Source organism: Eriocheir sinensis, chromosome 65 (genome assembly GCF_024679095.1).
Source record: "Eriocheir sinensis breed Jianghai 21 chromosome 65, ASM2467909v1, whole genome shotgun sequence".
Lineage (NCBI taxonomy): Eukaryota > Metazoa > Arthropoda > Malacostraca > Decapoda > Varunidae > Eriocheir > Eriocheir sinensis.
Genome location: NC_066573.1, coordinates 5,401,349 through 5,420,076, shown reverse-complemented (window position 1 = coordinate 5,420,076; position 18,728 = coordinate 5,401,349). Strand labels below are relative to the sequence as shown.

Genomic DNA, 18,728 nt, shown 5'->3' with positions numbered 1-18,728 from the left:
AGCTAGCTCTGAGACGTGCTGGATCGTTTACTGTGGGATCACTGACTTCTGCACCGAGGCTTCAGTTCTTCCAGTGATAAGTTCGATGGAGTCAGAGCTTCTATATTTATGGGGAATCATCAGTGTAAGTCAAGGGGCGATTATCGACACTGTTTTCGATTTTAATTATTATAGTTCTTAATTAATTCTTCCAGGGTTAATTTTGTCCGGTGGAGTCTTTTTTAGGCAATTCTTTACTATGCCTAACATTCTGTGAACTCATTTTGCCAAAGTGCTCGGGCAGTTATGAAAGTCCAAACACACTTTCTCGCCTCCAGTGATTGTTTTACTAGAGTGTTTCATAATTTCTAATAAGAAGGGAAAGCTACCTACAAAATTAGTAGCGTTATCACTAATCAAACGCCTTGGGCCTGATCATTTAGCTGCAAATCGTCGGAATACTTGTATAAATGTCTCGGCCCTTAAATCTTCAACTGTATAGTTTCAAACGTATCGCCCTTGTGGAGGCACAGGTAAATATATATATATATATATATATATATATATATATATATATATATATATATATATATATATATATATATATATATATATATATATATATATATATATATATATATATATATATATATATATATATATATATATATATATATATATATATATATATATATATATATATATATATATATATATATATATATATATATATATATATATATATATATATATATATATATATATATATATATATATATATATATATATATATATATATATATATATATATATATATATACACACACACACACACACACACACACACACACACATATATATATATATATATATATATATATATATATATATATATATATATATATATATATATATATATATATATATATTACTGAAAGTTTTTCTGTCCAGGACAAAGCAGAGTCACATGTACTTTTTTAAGCAACTTATTAATCTTGAACAAGAGTGAGAAAAAAAGTCAGTTTCATAACTTTTCTATTATTTATTCCGAAGAATGTACCCATTTTGGTTTCGCTAGGAGTTGGTGTGGTATATGGCCCCTGACAAGACGTTGGTGAGCTGTGGCGTCTGGGCTGGGAGAGCTTGCTACAGGACACTCGTGAGCCGTAACGTCTGGGCCGTGAGGGTTTAGTGGGCACTCTGGGGCAGAGCGGTGTGTTGGCACGGAGAGCAGCGCGCCAGCCTGTGCTTGGGTCTCCGGCTAGGGGGGAGGGGAGGGGCGGGGAGGAGCTGGGAGCTGTCGAGAACCAGACGTTACGTGACACTCTCGGCAAATTACCATAGATGAAAACTTCTTCAGCCATGGATTACAGAGCCGAATCAACCGCTTAAAAGATAATATACATGTATTATCTTACAAGCGCTGCTCAGTGTCACAGGTGATAGTTGTCAGAGTGGCAGCTGTTGCTGACGATTGAAGACTGACGGGCCACGCTCGGCTGGCGGCGGTGTTGGTCAGGTCCCAGCTCGGTGGCTTGGCTTTCAGTATACAATCTAATACAGCAAAAATATACTTGTTTCCAGCAAGCTAACTAGGCTCTCCTTAATGCTAAATCACACCACACAAAGTACTGTATGTATATATTCTATAGATATATTTGCTTTATAATACTGAACATAGACTGTAAGGAACAATTAAGGCATGCAATAAATATATATTTATATATATCTCTTTTTTTTTATCTTCATCTAAATATAACACAACATTGATCCTATGTAAGATGGCTCAGTAATGACTACACAAACTTATATTATATTTTTCAATATACTGTACCGGCAGTTTTGCTTTGTCAACCAACAGCTTGTTTTTGTGTTACCATGGATGTTATGGTACCAGGGCGAGTTGTTCGTGACAATGACCTAATTTCCCTGATTACACAAACCTGAACAATAAAGATAAATAACCTCTATAGTAGTAAAGGATATTTCAAACATTTTCTACATATGTATTTGTATTTCTACAAGTAAGAAATATGCAGTCGGATTCACTGTGATAAACAACTATAATTATGAAGCAAATTTTCGATTTTTTTTACCTAATTTCAATTTTCTTGTAATGCCTCTGCCTTAGTTAGTTTGCAAGTATGTGTGGGTGGAGGGCGGGTACGGTGCGGTGAGGGCCTGGGCGAGGAGCGGCCGCCCGGCCCTGCAAGGGGAAGAGAACGATCGTGCCGTGGAGTGACTGTTAGGGTGTTGAAATCAGAACTTGCGCTCGTCCAGTAAGGAGAGAACACTCACATTATAATAGAAAAAAGTTCATTGTAAAAAAAGAGAGGAGAGAAAAACATTGATATCTGGTGGAGACATTTTCTTCAAGCATGCATTGCCGTTTTGAGAGGGAAAAGATCACGATAGCAGTGAATACTTCCATTTGGTTAATTTTGTAGAGGAGACGTGTGTGTGTGTGTGTGTGTGTGTGTGTGTGTGTGTGTGTGTGTACGCATGGCACTAAACAAAATTAACAGAAAGAGTGTCACTTAATGAGTGATCGTGCTCCTCGCCATCAATAATCCCACTGAATCTACATTATTTTTCCTTCATTTTCTCTGTCTTTACCACAATGTTTTCCTCCACAAGAGCGGCTATATGGGCTAAGTAAGGTAAGGAAGGTAAAAAGGAAGACTTAGACGAAACAGCGTATTCTGGCTGAGAGATAAAAAAACTGACCAATTGTTGTTATCATTATTATTATTAAGTGTTCGTGTCTTTTATATATTGATTGCGCTTCTTCAGGATAATCTATGTATGTGGAGGGGGGGGGGGGGGTGAGGCTATTGCAAGGGAGGTGGAGGGGGGAGTGGGAGGAGGTGTTTTCACTGCTCTAAACTAATAATTATGTCTGTACAGTTACGCATCGATAAGAAAATACAAGGATAACTATTTTGTCTTTTTTCTCACTAAACTTATATAGAATTTGAAGGGGGCAAACTATATATATAAATATTCTCTTTTTACTCTTTCCTTTTAATGTTATATATCTTAGGTGAAGGCAGAGACAAGGCTTCGAGACAGAGTGGCTAGAGAGAGAGAGAGAGAGAGAGAGAGAGAGAGAGAGAGAGAGAGAGAGAGAGAGAGAGAGAGAGAGAGAGAGAGAGAGAGAGAGAGAGAGAGAGAGAGAGAGAGAGAGAGAGAGAGAGAGAGAGAGAGAGAGAGAGAGAGAGAGAGAGAGAGAGAGAGAGAGAGAGAGAGAGAGAGAGAGAGAGATAGTAATAGTAGCAGCAGTAGTTGGAGTAGTAGCAGTAGTAGTAATAGTAGTAGTAGTAGTAGAAGTGATAGAAGTGGTAGTAGTAGCAGTAGTAGTAATAGTAGTAGTAGTAGTAGTAGAAGTGGTAGTAGTAGTAGTAGTAGTAGTATAAGCTCTGAGGGCGTTACTGTAAAAGTTGGATATGGCTTTTTTTTTTACTTATGTATAGTTGCCTAGGGTTCATTTGCCGTTCCATTTTGTACGTGTCATTCCATTTAGCACTCATGCCAGTAAGGAAAAAAAACAACCTGAAACACTGAGTTGACGTATGCAGTGGGAAGTAGTCACGATAAAACCGACGGATCAGTCTTTATCCTGACAATAGTAGAAGTTTAATATATATCAACTCACCTTATTTTTGGGACTAGTTATACTCTTCACATGAGTACTAACTGGAAGGCTGGGTACTAAAAAGAGGCGAATATACCCTAGAGTTCTTTTTACACCGAGAACGAGAGAGACTCCTGCCAGAGCTACATGAGAAATATATGTAAACGCGGGGTTGAGTGGCGGCGGCGCAGCGCACGACGGCAGGGAGGAGGAGCACGGAGAGCACGCGATCGCTGCTACGAGGTGACTGAGGCTGACCTGACGTTCCTGCTTATTGTCTCCGGCGCTGAGTGTAGGCGACTGTTTCAAGTGGCTGCCGGCATGGTGAAGTTATTGGTGTAAGAGGAGGACTGTCAACTGGCTGTGTGTATATACTGACATACTCTTTTTCACGAATTAAATGAATGAGTGAAAGAAAACATGAATTATTTTCCTCACGTAGGTATTTCAAGGTTATTAGATCTTTCATTATTATCATTATTATTGTTGTTGTTGTTAATGCTGTTGTTTTTTCGTGAAATGAAAGAAAATTTGAAAGAAAATACGGTTAAGTGATGGAAGTAATTATTGTTATTATTTTCTTCTCTATGAAGTGAATGAGTGAATGAAGAAGAAAAAATAGAGGTGTAATATGTTTATCCTGTGACAAACATTGGTAGCTTTTACTTTTTAATCCTTCCATGAAAAAAGGCAATCTATGGTGAACATCAAGAGATAATAAATTTTTTCCGTGCATGAACTGAATGAATGAGAGAGAAAAAACAACCGTCTCTTTTGGTGGTGAAACGTAGATACTTCATGCTTTTTATTTATTTAGGTTCAGCTCTCCCTGTCGCGGCTGGTAAAGGTAATACTGTCTGTCGTGTCTGTCTGCCGTGGAAGAGAAAGGGTTTGAAACGGTTTACAGCCCACCCGAGGCCTTGACGGTGAGGCTCCTGTACCATCCTGCCCCAACGTGACGCGCCCCCGGTTTGCAACACAGCGTTATAACATCATCATCATCATCATCATCATCATCATCATCATACATTTTGTACTAAACGATACATGATTTGCCGAAAAAACTTCAATAGCAAACGAGATAGAACGAAAAAGATATTGGAACCGCGTCCTTAAAGTTTTGGAGTTCGTTTTCATCACACGTAATATCTTCTTTTTTGTGGTTATTTATTTTTTTCCAGTGACCCAACTTTTACATAGTGTTCTGAGGCTATACGAAGCTGACGAGTAGAAGTGGTGCAAGGCGATGACCGGTAATAGTGTCTTGTCTGTCTTGATGTTAGTTTATTTCCGTTTATTTGCATGGTTAATAGACGCTTGACAGTGTTATGTGGATTCTAGTATAGGCGTGCTTATAATTATGCATTGACTTCCATCTGATATTGACTTTCCATCCTAAACTGACCTCTCTTTTGGGTGCTCTTCTTTACTTTATTTTCATAGGAGCAGCGCTAGCGTTTTTTTAATTGTTTTTATTTATTTTTTGTCCTTGAGCTGTTCCCTTTACTGTAAAAAAATCGTTATTATATCTCTAAATTCTGGATCTATCAGTGTTTTGAAGCTGGCGAAGAATCACATATGCTAATGGTTGGTATGTCCTCTTATCTGCCTTACTGTAATTTCCGGTTCTTTGTCTGTGTTATGGAGGCTCAACTGTGGTCTTATTTCACTCAGTTAAATCTTCTTTTTTCACGATAAAGGAGAAAACTCAAAGGCCATGAAAAAAAGAAGTTATCCACACGCTGCTCCTGCAATGACGACGGAGAAGCTTTACCTGTAATGTTCTCGCGAATCATCACTTGTGTACCTGCGAGACTGTTTTTTTTTTTTTATCCCTTTTCTTCAGGTGTTGTCGCGATCCCGTCAGAGAGTCAGGTGTGATGTGAGAGGAGAGTCGTTGCGAGGTGTGTGTGTGTGTGTGTGTGTGTGTGTGTGTGTGTGTGTGTGTGTGTTTCTTGTTCTGTGGCAAAGCAAACTATTCCAGTCTATGAGAGAGACCGTGGATTGTGTGTATAGTGAGGACACAAGCGTTTAAAAGTGTGGAAGTGTGTGTGTGTGTGTGTGTGTGTGTGTGTGTGTGTGTGTGTGTAGCAGGCTTATTCATAGTTTCATCTTCTTATCTCTTATCCAAACAATTTCTTCCTTTCCCTGATACACATTTTTTTCACAATAACCCTCAACATCCTAACCGTGCGTCCATTCCGTCCTCAGCTCCTTCACTAATTGCCAGAAACGTTTCAAATCCACTCATTATGTTGCTTCCTCGTCGTGTCAGCTTCCTTCATCATCACTATACAATAATAAGATAGTACTTGTCGTCGTCGTCGCTTCAGCTTGCTTAATAACCACTATACAGTATTAGTATTTCCCTTTTTTAGCTATTTACGTATAAATGAACTTGGTCAGCCACTCGAGCCGTGCAGGTCGCGTTCACTTGGTGGTCGTGTCCTCGTCGTGGTGGTCGTGGTGGTTCTGCTCCGCCTCCTTCCTGATGGAGGGCGTGGCCGGGGTGGGGTCGTCGTGGAAAAGCGGGTTCTTCACCTCCATCTCGCCAGTCTGTGGGAAAGAGGCTCCAGTCAGTCTACGTTACCAAGTACACGAAGAATAATTCCCTTGAACAGTGGAATCATGGCTCTCAAACTGACATCGAACTAAGTCTACATGGAACGATTCAGAAGAACATTACTGCACGTTTTAATTTATTCAAGGTTTTTATTTTTTGCTTCCACTGGTGAAGGTTAACGAGTATGTAGGCCATCAGCTAAGTCAAATTATATAAAATAAAAATAAGAAAGTAAATAAAAACTCGACGGAACAAATTATATTGCTGCATGTCTTCTTTCGCCCTTGTACCATTCTCTTTTTGCTTCTGTGGGTGCTGATAAAATGTTGGGTATTTAGTCAGATATCTCAGCTCAAAGGAACTACTTGGCAGGGAGCGTCCGCCAGTCCATGCCACCAACTACTACGCTGAGAACATGTCCTCGCCTGTTTGATGGGGGGACGGCACGCGAGGCGGCAGCGTGTGAACTGGCTACCAAAAAAGTCTGTGCGTTCGACTTTCTGCCGAGGCAATACGTGGGGAGAGGCAGTGCTCTCCCGCAACTCCGGCAGGTCTACGGGGACTTAGATACCTAGCTCGGAGGAGTGTTTCGACGTCATCTTCGTCAGTCTGGGGAAAGATGCGTCAGCCAGTCAGTGTTACGTACATTTAGGAACAATGATGAAATGTCAGCCAGTTACTGTAGGTCCATATTATCATCAGGCTGGTATATATCAAGTACAGGTTTGAGGCGTCAGTCAGCTCATGTTATATATTCAATCAAGAGGCGTCAGTCAGTCAGTTCGTGCTATCATAAAGCTAACATCAAATACATTAAAAGAGCCGCTATCGTCAGGCACATTATGAGCAGTTAGTCAGTCAGTCCACGTTATCATAAGGTTAAAGGGGCGTCAGTCAGTTAGTCAGTTAGTCCGTGTTATATCAGGCACATTAAAGGGGCGTCAGTCAGTGAGTTAGTCTGGCTGACTATAAATATTAAAAATTTTCCCCATCAGTCTGCATTGGGGAGGAGGCGTCAGTCAGTCAGTCAGTCAGCGCACGTTAGAAAGTACACTGCGTTTATTTCCCTCCGAGAATGGCTAACAAAAGCACTCTATATATCTATTTTACGGCATGTTATCCTTCTCATTTTCTTGCACCGCTCTCTTTAGCTTCCACGTGTGTTGTGTAGACTATTAAGCCGACCTAGCCAATAGATAAATAAAAGGCAGGAAAACTTGTAATTCAGTGCCAAACAAGAGCTGCTGCCACAGTGCCACCACCCACGAAAGCTTATGCTCCTACTTCACTATAGTTCAGGGAGATGTTAGCTGTTTGGTTTATATACGACACAAGAAACGAGTCTTCCACAAGTTCTTCAGATCGTAAAGAACTAATTACAACTTTTCCTCTTTGTCCTCGTTGATAACTTCGTTCACGCGTCCTCCTCTTCATTAAGACATTCACATACTGTAACTGTATTGTTATGGTCGGCTGAAAAATTCAAAACTGTCGTAAAACAGATTTTCCGCGTTGTTTGTTGATGAACTCATGGACACCCCTCCACCCACGCCCTCCTCGGCCTCCTCCACCCCTCTCCACCCACGCCCTCCTTGTCCTCCTCCACCTACGCCCTCCTTGCCCTCCTCCACCCACGTCCTCCTTGTCCTCCTCCAACCCCCTCCACCCACGCCCTCCTTGTCCTCCTCCACCCACACCCTCCTTGTCCTTCTCCACCCACGCCCTCCTTGTCCTCCTCCACTCACACCCTCCTTGTCCTCCTCCACCCACGCCCTCCTTGCCCTCCTCCACCTCCCTCCACCACTGCAAGCCATTTTTGCCCCCCCCCCCCCCCCCGCCCCCCCCCCCCTTCTCCTCGGCGCCCCCCCCCCCCCCCTGCCTTTCCCTCACTCGCTGTCTGTAACTCAATTTCCAGCAACGAATTTAATCCTTTAACACAAAGCAGACCGTTGTCGTTTGATGTGACTCACGGTAACCTGAACATACCCTCGGTCACGGCATGGCGGAGGGGCGGTGGGGCCTTGGCTGGTGGAGGCGGCGGTGCGGGCCTGACGATGCTGGCTGCTGCCCCGTGCTGCTCTTTGCCGCTTTGACCAATCAGCAGGGCCGTCGGTGCGCCGACATAAGTGACATGGCTCTCGCCACAGTGGCTCTCGCTTAGCGTGCCATATGTACGAAAATGATTTCAGTGCGATAATTTGGTCTACTGTTCGAAATGCGATTGTACGCATGCGGCACTGTGATAATTTCCACATACGTGTTTCTTGCAAAATAATTAAAGAGCAGACAGTACAATAGTAGGCTTGCCCTGAATGACTCAATCCTACGATATCAAATGAAATGATTTTGTCGGTCTAAACTGGTAACACAGTTTAAAGAACGTTGATTTACCTTTTCTGAAACTGTAGAAATATTAATAATTAAGTTGTTGACAATACATTCTAATTATAACCAATATCTTTATGGGTATAATAATATGATAGGTCATCTAGCTGCACTGCACGCTGCCCGCCGCACGCGCCACCTGCAGGCTGCCGCCGCACGCCGCGTCGCCGCCAGTCTCGTGTTTTTCGTGTGTGGGTTGGTTGCTGAAGTGTGTGTGCCCGTTGCCGCAGATTCCTGACGCCCCCTGCGTGGCTGCGTGGCCTCAGCAGGGGCGGCACCTACCACGGCATGTGTAGTGAGGTGAGGCCCTTTTGTTCGTCCAGCAGTGATGGCCGAGTGTTGGAGCTGGTGTGTGCAGGGATCGGTGACTCGGACGGCTCGTTTTACTGGTAGCCAAGTCTTGTTTTGCTGGTAACCTAGTATTGTTTTACTGGTAGCCAAGTGTTGTTTTACTGGTAGCCTAGCGTTGTTTTACTGGTAGCCAAGTGTTGTTTTGCTGGTATCCTAGTGTTGTTTTACTGGTAGCCAAGTGTTGTTTTACTGGTAGCCTAGCGTTGTTTTACTGGTAGCCTAGTGTTGTTTTGCTGGTATCCTAGTGTTGTTTTACTGGTAGCCTAGTGTTGTTTTACTGGTAGCCAAGTGTTGTTTTACTGGTAGCCAAGTGTTGTTTTACTGGTAGCCAAGTGTTGTTTTACTGGTAGCCAAGTGTTGTTTTACTGGTAGCCTAGTTTTGTTTTGCTGGTAGCCTAGTGTTGTTTTACTGGTAGCCTATTATTGTTTTACTGGTAGCCAAGTGTTGTTTTGCTGGTAGCCTAGTGTTGTTTTACTGGTTGCCTATTATTGTTTTACTGGTAGCCTACTATTGTTTTACTGGTAGCCTAATATTGTTTTACTGGTTGCCTAGTGTTGCTTTGCTGGTAGCCTAGTGTTGTTTTACTGGTAGCCTATTATTGTTTTACTGGTAGCCAAGTGTTGTTTTGCTGGTAGCCAAGTGTTGTTTTACTAGTAGCCTATTATTGTTTTACTGGTAGCCTAGTATTGTTTTACTGGTAACCAAGTGTTGTTTTGCTGGTAGCCTAGTGTTGTTTTACTGGTAGCCTATTATTGTTTTACTGGTAGCCTATTATTGTTTTACTGGTAGCCAAGTGTTGTTTTGCTGGTAGCCTATTATTGTTTTACTGGTAGCCAAGTGTTGTTTTACTGGTAGCCTATTATTGTTTTACTGGTAGCCTATTATTGTTTTACTGGTAGCCAAGTGTTGTTTTGCTGGTAGCCTAGTGTTGTTTTACTGGTAGCCTATTATTGTTTTACTGGTAGCCTACTATTGTTTTACTGGTAGCCTAATATTGTTTTACTGGTTGCCTAGTGTTGTTTTGCTGGTAGCCTAGTGTTGTTTTACTGGTAGCCTATTATTGTTTTACTGGTAGCCTATTATTGTTTTACTGGTAGCCAAGTGTTGTTTTACTGGTAGCCTATTATTGTTTTACTGGTAGCCTAGTATTGTTTTACTGGTAACCAAGTGTTGTTTTGCTGGTAGCCTAGTGTTGTTTTACTGGTAGCCTATTATTGTTTTACTGGTAACCTATTATTGTTTTACTGGTAGCCTAGTTTTGTTTTGCTGGTAGCCTAGTGTTGTTTTACTGGTAGCCTATTATTGTTTTACTGGTAGCCAAGTGTTGTTTTGCTGGTAGCCTAGTGTTGTTTTACTGGTAGCCTATTATTGTTTTACTGGTAGCCTAGTTTTGTTTTGCTGGTAGCCTAGTGTTGTCTTACTGGTAGCCTATTATTGTTTTACTGGTAGCCTAGTTTTGTTTTGCTGGTAACCTACTATTGTTTTACTGGTAGCCTAGTTTTGTTTTGTTGGTAGCCTAGTGTTGTTTTACTGGTAGCCTATTATTGTTTTACTGGTAGCCTAATGTTGTTTTACTGGTTGCCTAGTGTTGTTTTACTGGTAGCCAATTATTGTTTTACTGGTAGCCTAGTTTTGTTTTACTGGTAGCTTAGTGTTGTTTTGCTGGTAGCCTAGTATTGTTTTACTGGTAGCCTAGTGTTGTTTTACTGGTAGCCTATTATTGTTTTACTGGTAGCCTAATGTTGTTTTACTGGTTGCCTAGTGTTGTTTTACTGGTTGCCTAGTGTTGTTTTGCTGGTAGCCTATTATTGTTTTACTGGTAGCCTAGTTTTCTTTTGCTGGTAGCCTACTATACATTTCAGCGGCGGACAATCGCTGATTTTCGCAAATATTTCCTAAACGAATCGTTGGATCAGTATGATATTTCAACACACTACAATTAACATCCGGACCTAATTTATGGATAACATACCACATTACTATATGTGTTATGTGAGGAGTTTACTCTTGAAAAATAACACAAACCCGACGAGTCATGTTGACACATTCGAAGGAAAGTGTGCCCCCCCCCCACTCCTCCCAACACCCTCCCAAACTATTCTTAACCACAACTACTCCTCCTTCTCGCTCTCATTATCCCTCCTCTTCTCCCCCTAGCTCCTCGCCTCCCTCATCACTCTTGTGTCCCTCCCTATTTCTCCCATCACTGTATTATATATTAGAATGTTATGTAGGTGTATATGTATAGATATGATTATTAACTAAGAGCATGGTACAATTTCATGGAGGCAAGACGTATTTCACGTTGATAATTACTGTACGACACCTGGGTGCGCCTCGGCAGTCAATGAGTTATAGCCTGCCTCTGCAAGTCATAGCCTCGGACTGGGGAAGGGGGTTGGTGTGAGTAGAGGGGTGAAGAGGGAAACGAGGAGGGGGATACTGCGATTTTGGGGTAGGGAAGGAGTGGTCTGGGGGTTGTACGGGGCGTTGGTGGAGGGGTAAGACGAGTACCCCTCACTCGTCCGATTCTGTATAACACCTTAGATATGATGACTGGTTAGGCTTAATATCAGTCAGTAAATTCCTCACATAACACATATAGTAATGTGGTATGTTAGCCATAAATTAGGTCCGGATGTTAATTGTAGTGTGCTGAAATATACTGATCCAACGATTCGCTTAGGAGATATTTGCGAAAAACAGCGTTTGTCCGCCGCTGAAATGTATAGTAGTGTTGTTTAACTTGTTTTGCTGGTAGCCTGGTCTTGTTTTGCTGGTAGCCTATTGTGTTGTTTTGCTGGTAGGTAGCCTAGTCAGGTTTTGCTGGTAGCCTAGTCAGTGCCAGGCATGGATCCTGGTGATAACGACACGATTTTGCAGTGAAGCATAAGTGAACGTGAAGCCTCTTTTCAGTATGCTATGTCATAACCTCTCCAATCTTGTTCAAGACCCATGGGAAATTTCTAGGATGAATGATTTTTTTCATATGATTTTTACCATTGACCAAATTATATAAGGGTTGCATTGGCCAGTCAGCTTCATCCTGGACTCTAAATAACATTGCTCCATCTTATGAACACGGACTAGAAAAGTAATGTACTCCTTCCAAGAACTCGCCGCCGCTGTTTTGTTTCCTTGGCAATACTTGTAGAGTGCTCGTTTGCTGCCGCCTCGCTGATTGCTCGTTGCGTCGTTCTCTACTTACTGCTGGCGTTTGGGATGCCACGTGTTTGCTTGATAACACTGAACAACAATGGCTTTCCTAGCTCTTCTGACGTTTTTTAATTAATTAATGAAAACTACTACTAGTACACACACACACACACACACACCACACTATTACCAAATTACGTATTACCTCAATTTCTTGAACTTGTTGCTGATTTCCTTTCCTTTGTTTTTTGTGTCTACTCACCTGAATACAGATCACGTTTATATCGTTTGTGCCTTGTTATTCCCCCCCCTCCCCCCCCCCCCCCCTTACCCCCAAACAGTTCCCAGTCCAGCCACACGGGTGCGCCTTCGTCAACACTCCGCCGTCCCCTTCACCCACTATTTTGTTTTATAGTCCCACTCACCGGGGCCAGACCGGGGCACTCGTAGACCGTGTACTCGTTCTCTTCACCTTCCTCCTCGGAGTCCACGTCAGAGGTGGACCCGTGGCGCTCCCCTCCCGAGGACCTGCGGGACAAGGGCAGATTTAGTGTGTGTGTTAGTGTGTGTGTGTGTGTGTGTGTGTAGTCCAAGAAAGCTGGTATGCGAGTATCAACAAAAATGATAGAGATATATTGTGATTATTGTACCTTACTTCGTCGCCAGTGGTAACAACGGTGCAGCCCGAAGCGAACCACACCTCTCTATTAATTAAACTTTAAAACTAAATTATTTATATCAAACTTATTTAGTACCTGATTTTATCAAACTATTAAACTTAATTAACAAATCCAGCCAAACTAATCTGATCTAAACTGACCTAACTAAACAAAATATAATGTAACCTAACCCATCCTGAACCCACCGATGCCCATAAGCGATGTGCTCTCATAAGCTTTTTACATCTTATATTGAATTTTCTTTTTTTAATTGTCATGAAGCTATTAACGTAAGTATTAGCCTCGCGCGAAATGGGTTCATTAAATTGAATATTATCCATAAAATATTAGGTTTACATTGACTGCGGTGATATGGAACGATAAGCAGGGTGTGTGTGTGTGTGTGTGTGTGTGTGTGTGTGTGTGTGTGTAACAATAAACATGGTGTGTGTGTGTGTGTGTGTGTGTGTGTGTGTGTGTGTGTGTGTGTGTGTGTGTGTAACAATAAACATGGTGTGTGTGTGTGTGTGTGTGTGTGTGTGTGTGTGTGTGTGTGTGTGTGTGTGTATAACAATAAACGAGGTGTGTGTGTGTGTGTATAACAATAAACAAGGTGTGTGTGTGTGTGTATAACAATAAACAAGGTGTGTGTGTGTGTGTGTGTGTGTGTGTGTGTGTGTGTGTGTGTGTGTGTGTAACAATGAGCAAGTTGTGTGTGTGTGTGTGTGTGTGTGTGTGTGTGTGTATAATAAACAAGGTGTTTGTGTGTGTGTATAAAAATAAACAAGGTGTGTGTGTGTGTGTATAACAATAAACAAGGTGTGTGTGTGTGTGTGTGTGTGTGTGTGTGTGTGTGTGTGTGTAACAATAAGCAAGGTGTGTTTGTATGTGTGTGTGTGTGTGTGTGTGTGTGTGTGTGTATAACAATAAACAAGGTGTTTGTGTGTGTGTATAACAATAAACAAGGTGTGTGTGTGTGTGTGTGTGTGTGTGTGTATAACAATAAACAATGTGTTTGTGTGTGTGTATAACAATAAACAAGGTGTGTGTGTGTGTGTGTGTGTGTGTGTGTATAACAATAAACAAGGTGTGTGTGTGTGTGTATAACAATAAACAAGGTGTGTGTGTGTGTGTATAACAATAAACAAGGTGTGTGTGTGTGTGTGTGTGTGTGTGTGTGTGTGTGTGTGTGTGTGTGTGTGTGTGTGTATAACAATAAACAAGGTGTGTGTGTGTGTGTATAACAATAAACAAGGTGTGTGTGTGTGTGTGTGTGTGTGTGTATAACAATAAACAAGGTGTGTGTGTGTGTGTGTGTGTGTATAACAATAAACAAGGTGTGTGTGTGTGTGTGTGTGTGTGTGTGTGTGTGTGTGTGTGTGTGTGTGTGTGTGTGTGTGTGTGTGTGTGTGTGTGTGTATAACAATATACAAGGTGTGTGTGTGTGTGTGTATATAAATAAACTCGGTGTGTGTGTGTGTGTGTGTGTGTGTATAACAATAAACAAGGTGTGTGTGTGTGTGTATACAAAACAAGTGTGTGTGTGTGTGTGTGTGTGTATAACAATAAACAAGGTGTGTGTGTGTGTGTGTGTGTGTGTGTGTGTGTGTGTGTGTGTGTGTGTGTGTATAACAATAAACAAGGTGTGTTGGTTTGTTTATAACAATAAAACTGGTGTGTGTGTGTGTGTGTGTGTGTGTGTGTGTGTGTGTGTGTGTGTGTATAACAATAAACAAGGTGTGTGTGTGTGTGTATAACAATAAACAAGGTGTGTGTGTGTGTGTGTGTGTGTGTGTGTGTGTGTGTGTATAACAATAAACAAGGTGTGTGTGTGTGTGTGTGTGTATAACAATAAACAAGGTGTGTGTGTGTGTGTGTGTGTGTGTGTGTGTGTGTGTGTGTGTGTGTGTGTGTAACAATGAGCAAGTGTGTGTGTGTGTGTGTATAACAATAAACAAGGTGTGTGTGTGTGTGTATAACAATAAACAAGGTGTGTGTGTGTGTGTGTGTGTGTGTGTGTGTGTGTGTGTGTGTAACAATGAGCAAGTGTGTGTGTGTTTGTGTGTGTGTGTGTGTATGTGTGTGTGTGTAACAATAAGCAAGGTGTGTTTGTATGTATGTGTGTGTGTGTGTGTGTGTGTGTTGTGTGTGTGTGTGTGTGTGTGTGTGTGTGTGTGTCCGTCCGTCCGTCCTGTCAAAATCCAGTTGTTAGCTCTCCAGAGTTCTTGAGCATCCTCCTAAGAGTTACATTAGACGGAAATATTTGAGTAACTCGTCCTTGAAGCTGCACAGGACTGCTTATAAATATTTAGCCTAGTTAAAGAGGGAGAAAAGTGTATTAGATGGAGGCAAGTGTATTAGGGAAGTCTATTTGAAAAGTGCATTAGGGAAATGTATTAGGGAAGTGTATTAGCAATTCCGGCTCACTTTTCTAGGGCGATCATCTGCTGCTTCTGGTGCTGGTAGTGGTACATGTGGGCGGACTGTGCCAGCTTGCGGTCCCCGGAGGGAGAGAGGTCCTTGTTGGGGCCCGTCACACCGTAGGCCGGGTACTCAGCGTCCTGGGCCGCCCTGTGACTCTTGTTCAGCCTGAGGGAAGGAAAGAAGGTCGTGTTAGGAGGGACTGCGATGTTAGAAGTGTGAGGGATGATCTTGGGAGGGTTCCTGTTATTGATAAGCAAAGAATGGCAGTTGATACGGGGTGAAAAAGTAGACCATATTAGAAATGTGAGAGGAGATGAATGGTGGGAGGGGGAAGGGTGATGGGGAATGGTTCTAGTTCATAATAAACAATGAAGAGCAGCTGATAGTGTTAAGAGTGCGAGACTGATGCAAGTATGAAGGGTGATGATGGTAGGATTCATGTACATGGCAGGGAAAGACCGTCAACTGCTATGTATTATTTATTCTTAGCATATTTTAGCACACTTTGCTATCCTACTCTTTGGTTTCTTGGTTATCTTCACTAATATGGTGGAGTTCTCTTACACTACACCATTCTCCAGCGGTATATCTTTTCTCGCTTTATTTTTGTCTCACGTCCTATAGATATAAGAAGCCGTGTTGCAGGGAAAAGGAAGTGTTGTTTATTAATCTCATTCCTGCATTATGTCAAGAAACAATGCGTGGATATTACTTTATGGTATTTCAAAATGTTCCAGTTGGTTTTCTACTTTTTCCGTTTTTTTTATTTTTTATTTCGGCGAGGCAATGTTGCGTAATCCTTCCATTGTGTGAAGCTTGTCCGTGAATAGGATTGTGTTACTCTTTGTTTGTCACCCAACCCTCCATTCCAGCCCCTCCATTCACGTGTATCAGGTATCCCGGCAACACACACACACACACACACACACACACACACACACACACACACACACACACACACACACACACACACTTTAATCCTGTCACCCTCGCAGATATTCTTCTTACACCCACGATACAAAATAGACAAACTCTCCCTTCCCTTCTCCTCGCCCCACAATTCTCCCTTCACTCTTAACACCTACACACACTCCTTTGTCTCCCTCTCACCCCATAGTGCATCTTCCACCCCGTACCTCAACCAGCGGAGTGCCTGCCTTAATTGTTACCTTTAATACGCCTCCCCGGCTCCCATACGCTATACGCAACACCCCCCACTCAATACAACCCAATAAATCAAATGTATGCGTATATATTCCCCTTCTTTTCACTACATACGCTCTCTCTTCCCGGCTTTCCTGCCTCCATGATACACAATACAAACCAACATGCAGTGAGTACCTCGACCTTCCCCCTTCCTTCCCTTCCCCCCTTCCTCCCCTCCACCGCCTTCCGCTGCGCCACGCCAACTCCAACACAACACCACGAATTCCTCTCCCAGTAGCAAATTATACGATCTCATTCCCGCCCTGCCTGCCTGTCTGCCTGCACGTGTGTGTGTGTGTGTGTGTGTGTGTGTGTGTGTGTGTGTGTGTGTGTGTGTGTGTATCTCGAGCCCGCCTCTAATTCCCTTCACGCACTGTTCCCATCACACACACACACACACACACACACACACACACACACACACACACACACACACACACACACACACACACACACACACACACACACACAGATTCTCGCAGTTTCCGCTCTCCAAGGCTGTTTTCTCTCAGTTTCATGTGTATGCATGTATGGCCTCTCCCATTTAGCCTGGTCCGTTTCTGGGCCCTGGGTTCCCGTTCCATTTAGCGCCTTTCCCTTAACTCAGAACCGGGTCACGGTGGCTCAGCATGACTCGTGATCTGTTGTGTTCTTGGTGGGGAGGTGGGTAGAGGTGGGTTCATGTTCCTCTGGCGGCGGGGATTTTGATAACTATTTATGCTATTTAACATCTTTTTGTAATAATTATTCTATTCATCATATTTTGCTTATAATTAAGGTCCCCTGGTGGTATCAGAGGACCCCAAACGGCAAGTACTGCATGGTGACTTACATTGAGACATAGATATGTGCTGAAAACCGCAAAAAATGGGTTAAAAGAGGCCAGTTGATGAGCCAAGAGCAAGAGGCATTTTGAATATCCGCCGCTGCAATGTGCCGGCCTTGGTGTAGTCACACAGTGGTTGTTCACGCAGAGGCTCCAGTTGCATACAAAAACGCAAGCAGCCTTCCTTGCCGTATAGCAAGGCTGTTAGAGCTATACAAAGCTCCATGTATGTCCACCATGCTTGTTTACAACAAAAAGCCGATTCAGGTGTTCCATTAACCAGCACGAACCCAAACCCATTTCTGGGTTTAACCCGAACCTGGGTTTGGGTTTTGTGTATAAATGGAAGAGGCCATCAGGTATACGTTTTTACTGTCTTACAGATTTAACTAACACATACATATACAAATAGCATTAGACTTTTTGTAATGGCTTGATATGATTGTCCACATGTATTCTTACAATACGGTTGCCACGCTATTCTCAACATCTCCTTATAAGCTTGACCTCTTCCCTGCAGTGTCCCCCATCCCAGAATCGCCTCGACAGAAATACACTCTTTTTGTCCTCGGCGTCCCCACTCCCATGCGGTAGGATATGGCTCAGCCCCAAGTCATCGGGTGGTGGTATCCTGTAAGTCCCCTGTTGGTGGCTGTAAGTCCCCGAGCCGGCGCTGATTAGAAGGAGGAGGAGGAGGATCAGGATCAGGAGGAAGGGAATGATGAGGAGGAAGCCCAAGGAGGAAAGGGAACGTAAGATTGGAAAGTTGGGATAGAAGAGAGAGAGAGAGAGAGAGAGAGAGAGAGAGAGAGAGAGAGAGAGAGAGAGAATGTGGGTAGAATAAGAAAAGTTTGGGAAAGAACGAGGCAACTGCAAAGAAAACGAAATAGATAGGAGAGAGAGAGAGAGAGAGAGAGAGAGAGAGAGAGAGAGAGAGAGAGAGAGAGAGAGAGAGAATATCGTCGTGGTGTGTTTTTGCATTAGTTCCGTCAGTACTGACTTAATACAATAATAATAATGATAATAATAGTAATAGTAATGATAGTAATAATCATTATTTCTTTTCTATCTCTTTCTTTCCTTTATTCTTTCATTCTTTATCTCTCTCCCATTCTCTCTTTCTTTCATTCTTTCTTCCTTCCTTCCTTTCGTTCGTCTCCTTTATTCATTATTTCCTCTCTATCTCTTTCTTTCCTTCATTCTTTCTTTCATTCTTTATCTCTCTCCCATTCTTCCCTCCTTTCGTTCGCTCGTTCCTTCTTTTCCCTCATCCATTCTTTTATCTACCTCGCTTTTCTCTCCACCTGTCCACCTGTGTATATATAAGTCTGTCTGTCTGTCCTTTTTGCGTCACGAGGCTTCTCCCGACCTTTTGTGTGCAAGGTTTTTGGCGTTGTGTCTGTGTATCTCTGCTTGTCTTGTTGTCCGTCCGTCTTTTTTTGTGTTTGTCTTATCTGTTTTTTATTTTTTTATTTGCGTCTGCCAGGTTTGATTTGTCCCATTGATTTGTGTGTGTGTGTGTGTGTGTGTGTGTGTGTGTGTGT

General features: G+C 42.5%; 1 protein-coding gene across 1 annotated transcript; it reads right to left on the bottom strand.

Annotated features, from left to right (window-relative positions):
- Positions 1-3,390: 3,390 nt before the first annotated feature.
- Positions 3,391-16,267, bottom strand: LOC126987479 (neural proliferation differentiation and control protein 1-like). The gene is made up of 4 exons (XM_050844447.1): positions 16,263-16,267; positions 15,156-15,392; positions 12,495-12,597; positions 3,391-6,169 (listed from the first exon to the last, which is right to left on the bottom strand). Exons 1-4 carry the CDS (start codon positions 16,265-16,267, stop codon positions 6,044-6,046), a joined length of 471 nt encoding a protein of 156 aa, XP_050700404.1. The 3' UTR covers positions 3,391-6,043.
- Positions 16,268-18,728: the final 2,461 nt, after the last annotated feature.